This window comes from Rattus norvegicus, chromosome 1 (genome assembly GCF_021556685.1).
Source record: "Rattus norvegicus strain SHRSP/BbbUtx chromosome 1, alternate assembly SHRSP_T2T, whole genome shotgun sequence".
In the NCBI taxonomy this organism is placed as follows: domain Eukaryota; kingdom Metazoa; phylum Chordata; class Mammalia; order Rodentia; family Muridae; genus Rattus; species Rattus norvegicus.
In genome coordinates this window covers 151,920,735-151,933,249 of record NC_141534.1, presented here as the reverse complement: position 1 = coordinate 151,933,249, position 12,515 = coordinate 151,920,735, and the positions used below count along the sequence as shown (strand labels likewise).

At 36.0% G+C, this 12,515-nt stretch overlaps 1 protein-coding gene across 3 annotated transcripts in view; it reads left to right on the top strand.

The window, feature by feature from the left end:
• Positions 1-2,591, top strand: part of Vom2r40 (vomeronasal 2 receptor, 40) — a 48,451-nt gene extending 45,860 nt beyond the window's left edge. For 2 of the 3 annotated variants that reach the window (NM_001430248.1, NM_173317.2), the window contains 1 exon segment: positions 1,318-2,591. In NM_001430248.1, coding sequence (NP_001417177.1) covers positions 1,318-2,225 — 908 coding nt within the window. In that variant the 3' untranslated portion in view covers positions 2,226-2,591. 3 annotated transcript variants of the gene reach the window in all.
• Positions 2,592-12,515: the final 9,924 nt, after the last annotated feature.

Below are 12,515 nucleotides of genomic sequence, written 5' to 3'. Positions count from 1 at the left end.
ATAACAGAAAATTTTTAGTATGTGGTTTTAACCTTATATCTAATAGATGTATTAAAATATACAGGGAAAAAGCTGGTTTTCTATTTCTGTATTTCACAGTTTACATAAACGTTAAATATGAAAAGGTGCCTCTGTGTTTTTCATTCAGAAATATATTTAGTTAAAAATTATCAATAGTCTATCATATTCTATCATTTTCTAGCAAGCTGCTGAAAATTTTTTGAATATGCAATATAAATACAATCAAGAAGTTTACCTAATTGTACAATGACAATAGATTTTGAAAATGCTCCTAATTCTTTTTTGTTTGTTTTCTTTTTTGGCATTGCTTTGTTTAATTGTGTTTTAATCCATCATTGTATACATTTACATTTAAAATGATATCCTTATTTCCAGTCTTTCCTCCACACTCCCCCATCCCACAAACCCTCTTGCCGCTCTGCTTTGGCACTTTGAGGATGCTCCTCCACCTATTCAACTACTCCCATCTCACCCCTCTATCATCCTCTTATACTTGGACATCAGACCTCTATCCCCACCCATTGGTGTACAAGAAGGCCATCCTCTGCTACACATGTAGTTGGAGTTCTTGGTCCCTCCATGCATACACTTTGGTTGGTGGTTTAGTACCTTGGATCTCTGGGTCATCCATTTAGTTGGTATTGTTCATCTTTGGAATTGCAATCACGTTCAGCAGAGGATGGGGAATTATGAGTAACCACTAGAAAGTCATAGCCTCCAAGGATTGAAAGGTTTCAGGAGCCAATGACAAATGCCTTTAGCTAAAATATCCAACAAAGGGAAAATACAACCTGTACAGACCACTTCCATTAGATAGCCATGGCCCTAAGTTCAGGGATGGGGCCAGTCATGCTTCTCAAATGTTTTAACCCAGAAATATTCCTGTATAAGAAAGAACAGGAACAAAAAATGGAACAGAGACTAAAGGAAAGGCCATCTGGATAACATCCTCCCACCTAGGGATCTATGCCATATACAGAAACCAAACCCCCATACTATTGATAATACCAAGAAATGCTTACTGGTTAGAGTTTAATATGTCTGTGCCCTGAAATATTCTACTACTGCTTGACTAATACAGATGCATATAAACACAACCAAGCATAGGACTGAGCCCAGGGACCCAATAGAAATGCAAGGGAAAGGGTTGAAAAAGCTACTAATTCTTAAACAGCAACCAAATATAATGTCTCATTTATCACAAAAGCTAAGGCCATCCTGACAATGAAATCTGATGTATCATTATGTCTTGTGAAAAATTAAGAATTATTAAATCTGATATTTTTTCTTTCCCAGACATGAATCAATGTATCAAGTGTCTAGATGATCAGTATGCCAATCCTGGAGGAACTCACTGCCTCAAAAAAGTTATTGTATTCCTGGGTTATGAAGATCCATTGGGAATGTCTCTGGCTATCTTGGCTCTGTGCTTCTCTGCTCTCACAGCTTTTGTACTTAGTATCTTTTTGAAGCACCAAGAAACACCCACTGTCAAGGCCAATAATAGAACTCTCAGCTATGTTCTACTCATCTCCCTCATCTCTTGTTTTCTCTGTTCCTTGCTCTTCATTGGTCATCCCAGCTTTACCACATGTATCATGCAGCAGACCACATTTGCTGTTGTGTTCACTGTAGCTGCATCTACTGTCTTGGCCAAAACAATTATTGTAATATTGGCCTTCAAGGTTACTAATACAAGTAGAAAAATGAGGTGGCTGCTGGTATCAGGGGCACCTAAATTCATCATTCCAATTTGCACAATGATTCAACTGATTCTCTGTGGAATTTGGCTGGGTACTTCTCCTCCATTTGTTGATGCTGATGGACATGTTGAAAAAGGCCACATTTTGATTTTCTGTAACAAAGGTTCAATTCTTGCTTTCTATTGTGTCCTGGGATACTTAGTCTCCATTGCCATTGCAAGTTTCACCCTTGCATTCTTCGCCAGAAATCTGCCCGACACATTCAATGAAGCCAAGTTCCTAACATTCAGTATGCTAGTATTTTGCAGTGTCTGGGTCACCTTTCTTCCTGTCTATCATAGCACCAAGGGCAAGTCTATGGTGGCTGTGGAAGTTTTCTGTATATTGGCCTCTAGTGCAGGGCTGCTTTTTTGCATCTTTGCACCAAAGTGCTTCATTATTTTGTTAAGACCTGAGAAAAAATCTTTTCAGAAGTTTCAGAATATACATTCTAAAATTTAAAACATTCATTAAATTTTTCTGACACACTTGCTAGACCAAACTTATTCAGAAGACTCCACTGACACTACTAGTTGAAATCAAATTTGAGATCCAAACATGGAATTTGTTCCCAATAAAGAAAGGAAGCACTATGTATTAGAATTTAAAAACACGTCTTAAATCTTGGTTCTCATAAATCAAACTGTATGATCACTCATTTCAATAACTGTTTGCTGTATTTCTTAATTTTATGCTTATACTTGAAGAATGTAAAGACTGGGAATTGGTTCTGAGTTTTATGAATTAATTTCTAATTTTACTTTCCTTGGAAAAAATGTCTAGTGTGTGTTGTTGTGCTCTATAATAAATAATTATGAGATAAATGCATATGGATATTTCATAAATTAAAGGATGCTTTATTTTGATATGAGAGATAAATATATTATGGAACTATGGGTGATACAAAGAAACATCTTGTAAAATAAGAAATTCCACCTTCTTTCAGTTTAAATCCTGGCAGTATGACAATGCTTCACCAAATCATTCCCCATATGTGCAAATATTAGCAGAATTAAAAGGACATTGTGAGTAATTAAAAAGCAACATTAAAAAGTTGAAAAAATGGTATTTGGGGTGGAAAAGAGTTAACTTGTATGGGTTAACAAATAGTATATTTAATCATATATCATTTTCTAAAAGTCTCACTCAGAAATAGAACCAGTAACATAGTGGAACAAGAAAAAATAAGTAAAACAAAACATATATACTACAAAGTTTTAAAATGGAGTAAATTATGAGTTGTTGGAGGACCTCTACAAATGTTGAGGAACACATTTCACAAAATAACTTAGAGCAGGTCAGTTACAAAATGAAAATGATCTCATGGGGATAATGAATGTAATTTTGATTACTTTCACACAATTTTCAGTTACTATAGTCTCAATAATAAAAAACATAGAATCTTAAATTTTCTAAAGTCTAATTAGCATTTATGAGAAGAACTTTGTTACTTCTTTGTCATTTTATATTTTAGCAATAGTGTCTGATAGAGTTCTCCTCTACCAGGATTGAAGTGAGCATGATTTTGTTACTTTAGTATGTATCATTTCCAAAGAAACAAAGACATCCTTATTCCTATTAGATTCTTTTTTATTTATTCACCTTACACCCTGCTTACTGCCACTCCCCAAGTCAAATACTCCCACAGTCTTTCACCTATATTCCCCTCCTCTTCTCTGAGGAAGTACTGGGCCCCTCCTGAGTATGCCATACCCCGGCACATTATGTCCTTTTGAGTCTTAGTTAATACACTCAGGATGGTACTTTCTAGTTTTCTGCATTTCCCTGCGATACTCAGAATGGCATTGTTTTTAACAGTTGAATAGTAGTGCATTGTGTAAATGAACAGCATTTTCTCTATCCACTCTACCCTCACGGGTGATCTGTGATGGGAGCCTCATATCAGCTGATGTACACTACCAGGTTGGTGTTTCAGTGTCTGGGAGATCACCAGAGTCCAGGTAAAATTGAGAATGCTGGTCTTCCTACAAGACTGCCCTAATCCTCTGCTTCTTCCAGCTTTTTCCTCATTCAACAACAGAGGTCAGCAGCTTCTTTTCATTGGTTGGGTGCAAATATCTGCAGCTGACTCTTTCAGCTGCTTGTTGGGTCTTTCCAAAGACACTTATGATAGGTCCCTTTTTTTGAGCTCTTCATAGTCTCAGTAAGTGTCAGGTCTTTGGGTCTTCCCTTGAGCTGGATCCCATTTTGGTCCTTTTGCTGGACCTTCTTTTTCTTAGGATCATTACCATTTCCACCCCTGCAATTCTTCATACAGGAAAAATTATGTTTCAGAGTTGTGACTGTGGGATAGAAACCTCATCACATACTTAATATCCTGTCTTTCTGCTAAAGATGGGCTCTACAGATTCCCTCTCCCCACTGTAGGGCATTTCATCTATGGTCTCTCCATTTGAGATCTGAGAGTCTCTCAACTTCCAAGTCTCTGGTACACTCTGGAGGGTCTTCCAAAACTCCTACCTACTGATGTCGCCTATTTCTATTCTTAATGCTATCTCTCAGGGCTTCTGTCCTTTCTCCCACCCAATACCAGATCATGTTCCCTTCACTCTTTTCCCTGTCCATTTCCACCTTTCCCCACTGTGATTGCTTTCTTCTCCCTCCCAAGTGGAACTGAGTTGTTGAGTGGACCCTTGAGCTTGTTGAATTTTGAGTACTGTGGACTGTATCTTGGGTAACTTCTATATATTTTTGGCTAATATCCACTTGTTAGTGAGTATGTAACATGTGTGCCTTTTTGGGTCTTAGTTACCTCACTCAGGAAGATATTTTCTAGTTCCATCTATTTGCCTTCAAAAGTCAGGATCTCCTTGTTCTTTATAGATGAGTAGCATTCCATTGTGTAAATGAACCACATTTTTCGTATCCATTCTACTCACATGGGACATCATGGTTATTTCCACTTTCTAGATAGTATAAGTAAAACAACTATGAACATAATGAAACTCTTGACCCAGTGCAAGGTGGTGCATCCTTTGGGTATATTCCGAAGAGTAGCATTGCTGAGTCTTCAGGTAAATCTATTTCCAATTTTCTGTGGAATCTCCAGATTGATTTCCAGAGTGGTTGTACAAGTTTGCAATCCCATCAGCAATTGAGGAGTGTTCTGCTTTCTCCACATCCTCCTCAACATGTGTCGTCACCTGAAATTTTGAACTTAGCCATTCTGATTGGTGAAAGGTAGAATCTCGGGGTCATTTTGATTTGAATTTCTCTGATCATTAAGGATTTTGAACATTTCTTTTGTTGCTTCTCAGCCATTGGATATTCCTCTGTTGTGAATTCTCAGTTTAGTTCTTTACCCAATCTTTTGATTGGATAGTTTGGTTTGGTGGTGGCTAACTTCTTAAGTTCTTTATATATTTTGGATAGTAGCGCTCTATAGGATCTAAGGTTAGTGAAGATATTTTCCCAGTCTGTACATTGCTGATTTGTCTTATTGACTATGTGTTTCACCTTCAGAGTCTTCGGAGTTTCATGAGGTACCATTTATCAATTCTTGATCTTAGGGCATGAACCATTCAAGTTCTGTTTAGGAAATTTCCCCAGAGACAATGAGTTCAAGGTTCTTTCCTACTTTTTTTTTTTATTAGGTTCAGTGTATCTGGTTTTATTTTGATGTCCTTAATTGACTTGGACTTGAGCTTTTTACAGGGTGATAAATATGCATCTATTTTCATTTTTGTACATAGAGACAGCCAGGTAGACAAGCACTACTTATTTCTTTTATCCATTGTATAATTTTGGCTTCTTTGTCAAGATCATATGTGTGTAAATGTGTAGTTTTATTTCTGGATCTTCAATTCTATTCCATTGATCAACCTGTTCCTTTCTGTAAGAATACCATGTAGTTTTTATCACTACTGATCTGTAGTATAGCTTGAGGTCAGGAATGATAATTCCCCCAGTCATTCTTATATTCTTAAATAATATTTTCACTATTCTCTTGGTTTGTTTGTTTGTTTTGTTGGGTTTTGTTTTGTTTTTTGCATTTCCAGATGATTTTGAGAATTGGTTTTTCCATATCTTCGAAGAATTATGTTGGGATTTTGTTGGGGATTGCATTGAATCTGTAGATTGAATCTGTCGGATGGCCATTTTTACAATGTTATTTCTGTGAATCCATGAACATGGGAAATCTCTCCATTTTCTTAGATCTTCTTAATTTTCTTTCTTGAGAGACTTGTAGTGATTGTCATACAGATTTTTCATTTGTTTGTTTAGCGTTACTCCAAAGTATTTTATATTATTTGTGGCTATTAGGAAAGGAATTGTTTTCCTAATTTCTTTCTCATCCTGTTTAACATTTGTATAAAGGAAGGCTATTGATTTATTTGAATTAATTTTCTATCTTGCCACTTTGTTGAAGTAGTTAATCAGTTGGAGAAGTTCTCTGGTAGAATTTTTGCAGTCACTTATGTATACTATCCTATAATCTGCAAATGGTGATACCTTTATTTCTTCTTTGCCAGTTTGTATCCCCTTGATCTCTGTTTGTTGTCTTATTGTTCTAACTAGCCTTTGGAGTACTATATAGAATAGATATAGGGACAATGAGCATCCTTGTGTTGTCTCCAATTTTAGTGAGATTGCTTCAAGTACCTCTCCATTTAATTTGATATTGGCTGTTTCTTTGCAACAAATTACTTTTACTATGTTTTGCATGGGTCTGGAATTCCTGATTTGTTCAATACTTTTAACATAAAGTACTGTTAAAAAATATTGTCAACTGCTTTTTCTGCAACTAAGGAGATGGTCATGTGATTTTTTTTCTTTGAATGTGTTTATATGGTGGATTACAATAATGGATTTTGGTATATTGAACCAACTTTGCATCCCTGGCATGAAGCCTACTTCTTCGTGGAGAATGATTTTTTTGATGTGTTCTTGAATTCAGTTTTCAAGAATATCATTGAGTATTTTTGCATCAATATCCATAAGCATGTTCGTTCTGAACTTCTCTTTTTTGGGGAGTGTCCTTCTGTGGTATAAGTGTCAGAGAAATTTTGGCTTCATAGAATGAGTTAGGTAGTCTTCCTTCTGATTCTCTTTTATGGAGTAGTTTGAGTAATATCGTTATCAGGTCTTCTTAAATGTCTATAATGATTTCTTCTATTTCCTTATGGAATATGGGCCTAGGTAGATAGTTTACCTGCTCTTGATTTAACTTTAGTATATTGTATCTGTCTAGAAAGCCATGCATTTCATCTAGATTTTCCAGTTTTGTTGTGTGTAGGCTTTTGTAGTAAGATCTGATGACTTTTTTGAATTTCCTCCATTTCTGTTTTTATGTCTCTCTTTTCATTTCTGATTTTGTTAATTTGGATTTTGCCTCTAAGCCCTTTAGGTAGTTTGGATAGAGGTTTATCTACCTTGTTGATTCTATCAAAGAAACAGCTTTTGGTTTTGTTGATTCTTTGTATTGTTCATTTGGTTTCTATTTGGTTATTGTGTGTGTGTGTGTGTGTGTGTGTGTGTGTGTGTGTGTGTGTGTGTGTGTGTGATTTTGGCTATTTCCTGTTATCTACTCCTCTTGGGTGAGTTTGCTTCTTTTGTTCTAGAGTTCTCAGGTGTGCTGTTAGGTCGCTAGTATAAGATCTCTCCAGTCTCTTTACCAGTGCCTTTAGTGCTATGAATTTTCCTCTATCACTGCTTTCATTGTGTCCCATAAGCTTGGGTATGATGTGTCCACATTTTCATTAAATTGCAGGAAGTTCTAGTTTCTTTATTTCTTCCCAGACCAAACTATAATTGAGTAGGGAGTTGGTCAGTTTCCATGTGTATATTGGATTCCTGTTGTTTTTACTGATATTAAAGACCAGCCTGATGCCATGGTTGTCTGATAGGGTGCATGGGATAATTTGAAACTTCTTGTATCAGTTGAGGGATGTTTTGTCATCAATTATAAGTTCAATTTTGGAGAAGGTTCCATTAGATGCTGAACAGAAGGTATTTAGGGTGAAATATTCTGGAGACTTTTGTTAAATCCATTTGGTTCATAACTTTATTAGTTTCACTGTGTCATTATTTAGTTTAGGTTTTAATTACCTGTCCATTGGTGAGAGTGGACTTTTGAAATATCCCCCTCTTATTTTGTGGGGTTCAATGTGTGTTTTGAGATTTAGTAAAGTTTCATTTATGAATCTGTGGGCTCTGGCTTTTGCGGTATATATGTTCAGAATTGAAACTTTCTCTTGGTGGATTTTCCCTTTGTTTAATATGAAATCTCCTTATTCATCTTGGTTGATAACTTTTGGTTGAAAGTCTATTTTTTGGATATTAAAATGGCAACTCCAACTTATTTCTTGGGACCATTTGCTTGGAAGACCTTTTTTCCATCCGTCTACTCTGAAATAGTGTTAGTCTTTGTTAATAAAATGTGCTTCTTATATGCTGCAAAATGCTGGACTTGTTTCCATATCCAGTCTGTTAGCTTACATCATTTTACAGGTGAGTTGAGTCCATTAATATTGAGAGATATTAAAGTAAAATGACTGTTTTTTCCCATTATATTTGTTATTGTAGGTCTCTTTATGTGCTTATGGTTCTCTCCTTTTTGCTTTATTGTGAGATGCTTAATATTTTGTCTTTTCTTTGGTATAGGTACCTTCTTTTTCTTTGCAGAATGCTCTTTAGGGCTGGATTCCAGAGAGATACTGTTTGAATTTGCTTTTGTCCTGGAATACTTTGGATTCTCCATTTAAGTTGATAGACAATTTTCCTGGGTGTAGTAGCCTGGGTTGGCATTTGTGTTCTTTTAGTGTCTGTATGACTTCTGACCAGGCTTTTCTGATTTTCATAGACTCTGCTGACAAATCTGGTGTAATCTGATAGGTCTAGCTGTGTATGTTACATGGCCGTTATTCTTTGCAGCTTTTAATATACTTTATTTGTTCTGTGTGAAGAGTGTTTGCTTTTCTGGTCCTATTTCTTTGGTGTTCTATAGGTTTTATGTACCTTTATCGACATCTATTTCTTTAGGTTAGGGAAGGTTTTTTTCTATGATTTTGTTGAAACATTTTCAGAGCCATAGAGCAGCAAATCTTCATTTTCCTTTATTCCAATTATTATTAGATTTGCCCTTTTCAATCTATCCTGAATTTCTGGTTGTTATGGTGTAGGGGCTTTTAGGTTTTGAATTTTATTTGACAATTGTGTCAATCTCTTTTATGGTATTTCTACACCCGAGATTCTCCCTTCTATTTCTCATTTTCTGTTGATGATACTTACATCTGTAATTCCTGATCTCTTTCCCAGGTTTGCCATTTCCAGGTTTGCCTCCAGCAGTATTTTCTTTATTGTTTATACTTCCATTTTTAAGTCTTGGACTGCTTTATACAGTTCTTTTGCCTATTTGATTGTGTTTTCCTTTATCTGTTTAAGGGTTTTACTTGTTTCATCGTTTAGGGCTTCTACCTGTTTATCTGTGTTTTCCTGTATTTCTTTCAGTGAGTATTTTATATCCTCCTTGAAAGACTCTAGTATCTTTATGTGACAGAATTTTCAGTTGTGCTGGTGTATTTGGGGCTTGCTGTTGTAAGAGAATTGGATTCTAGTGATGTAAAAATATACTGGCTTGTGCTGCTTATGGTCTTGTACTTGCCCTGGCTACAATAGGTCTGGAGGCCTTCAGACTGTTGAATCTTCAGAGGAGTAATCAAGCTGTTGTCCTGAGTGAACCTTTCCTCCAGGGGGGAATACAGACTGTGAGTTCTTTCTCTGTGTGCAGCATAACTCCATGGAGACATTCAGTCTTTTGCATCAGTTTCCTGGCAACGACCCAGAGCCTCCAGGTGTTCTTCAGACTGTGGTGTCAATTGCACAGTTGCTTCGTGTACAAAGGAACTCCTGGAATGCCTTCAAGCTGGTGTGTCCAGCGTATTGTGGATCTTTCAGGATGCCTCTTGTTGTGCAGTCAAATGCCCCAAAGGGTAGGAGATATCCTAGGATGCCTCAGGATGTGCTATCATTCTCTCAGTACAACACATCTTTGGGATGCCTCAGGATATGGAGTCTTCTCAGGAGCACAGTAACCAGCAGTCTGTCCCAGCAGAAAGGAATGGCCATAAGAGGAATCCTATTCTGTAGGCAGAGATTTTAAGGTGTGATGGGTCCCAGAGACCCTGTGTTCCCAGTGGCAGCTTTGGGACTATAGGAGGATTCTTACCAAATGCTTTGCATGCAGTGTATCTTCTGGAATACCTCAGTATATGCTAGTCTTCCAGTGAGTAACATATCTATAAATTCTTAATCCTATAGCTGGGACATTGGAGTTCTACTAAGAAAACACTGCCCCCATCACTCACCCCTTTGGCAATAAGTTCAAGGCTCTTTCCATTTTCTCTTCTATTAGATTCAGTGTATGTGGTTTAATGATGAGGTCTTAGTTCCACTTGAACTTGAGCTTTGTGCAAGGTTACAAATATGAATCTAATTTTATTTTTTACATACTGATTGCCAGTTAGACAAGCATTTATTAGAGATGTTTTCTTTTTTCCATTTTATACTTTTGGCTTTTTTGTGAAAGACCAAGTGTGTGTAGGTGTGTGGTTTTATTTCTGGGTCTTCAATTCTATTCCATTGATCACCCTGTCTGTCTCTGTATCAATACCATTCACTTTTTAATTTCTATTTCTGTGTAGTATAGTTTGAGGTTAGAGATGATGATTCCCCAGAAGTTCTTTTATTATTAAGAATTATTTTCTCCATCATGGTTTTTGTCGTTGTCGTTGTCGCCGTCGTCGTTGTTGTTCTTGTTCTTGTTCTTGTTTTAGCATATAAATTTTGGGGTTTTGATGGGTATTACGTTGAATCTACAGATTGCTTTTGGTACTATGGCCATTTTTACTGTGTTAATTCTACTAATCCACGGCCTGGGAGATCTCTCAATTTTCTGATGTCTTCTTTGATTTCTTTTTTGAGAGACCTGAAGTTATTGTTTAGAGATACCCCAAGAAATTTATATTATTTGTGACTATTGCGAAAGGTGTGTTCTGAACTTTCTTACCAGTTTGTATACCTTTGATATCCTTTTGTTGTCTTTTTGCTTTAGCTAAAATATCAAATACCATATTAAATATATATGGGAAGAGCAGGCATCCTTTTATTGTCCTAGATTTACTGAGAATGCTTCACATATTTCACCATTTAACTGGATATTGGCTGTTGGTTTGCTATATGATGTTTTATAGGTTTAGGTATGGGCCTTGAGTTCATGATCTTTCCAATACTTTTAACATGAAGGGGTGTTCTGTTTTGTCAAATACTTATTCAGCATCTAAGGAGATGATCGTGTGATTTTTTTTGTGTTTCTTTATATAGTGTACTACAAAGTAGATTTTTAAATATTGGAACAAACTTGCAACCCTAGAGTGAAGTTTACTTGATCGTATTAAATGTTGATTTTGATTTGTTTTGGGATTCAGTTTGAGAGAATTTTTCTGAGTATTTTTGAATTGATATTCATAAGAGAAATTGGTCTCAAATTTTCTTTTTTGGTTGAGGTCTTGTATGGTTTAGGTATCAGAGTAATTGTGGCTTCATAGATTGAATTTAGAAGTGTTTCTTCGGTTTCTATATTCTGGAATAGTTTGGAGAGTTTTAGTATTACCTCTTCTTTGAATATATTGTATCATTCTGCACTAAAGCCATATGTCCCTGGGCCTTCCTTGGTTGAGAGGTTTGGAATGAGTTCTTCTATATACTTAGGAGATGTGGGCATGTTTAGATTGTTTGTCTGGAACTCATTTAAATTTGTTATGTGTGAACTGTCAAGAAAATCATCCATTTCACCTAGCTTTTCCAATTTTGTTGAGTATATGTTTTGTAGTATCATACTATATCACATCCAAATACGAATTTAACAGGAAGCAACAATCACTATTCCTCAATATCTCTGAACATCAATGGACTCAGTCTCCCAATAAAAAGACACATATTAACAAACTGGATATGCAATGAGGACCCAGCATTCTTTTGCCTACAGGAAACACACGTCAAAGAGAAAGGCAGACACTACCTCAGAGTAAAAGGCTGAAAAAAACTTTCCAAGCAAATGGTCTGAAGAAGCAAGCTGGAGTAGCAATTCTAATATCGAATAAAATTGATGTTCAACCAAAAGTCATCAAAAAAGATAAGAAAGTACACTTCATATTCAAAGAAAAAAATCCATCAAGATGAACTCTCAATCCTAAATATCTAAGCTCCAAATACAAGAACAAGAACACCTACATACATAAAAGAAACCTTACTAAAGTTCAAAGCACACATTGCACCTCACATGATAATAGTAGAAGATTTCAATGCCCCACTCTCATCATTGGACAGAACATGGAAACAGAAATTAAGCAATGACACAGACAGTCTAAGAGAAGTCATGAAGCAAATGGATTTAACATATATTTATAGAACATTCTATCCTAAAACAAAAGGATATAATTCTTTCTCATCACCTCATGGTACTTTATGCAAAAGTGACCATATAATTATAAAACAGGCCTAAACAGATACAGGAAGATGGAAATAATACCATGCATCCTATCAGACCACCATGGGCTAAAACTGGTCTTCAATAACAATAAGGGAAGAACACCCACATATACATGGAAGTTGAACAATGCTCTACTCAATGATGAACTGGCCAAGGAAGAAATAGAGAATTTAAAGACTTCTTAGAATTTAATGAAAAGGAAGGTACGACATACCCAAATTTATGGGACACAATGAAAGTTG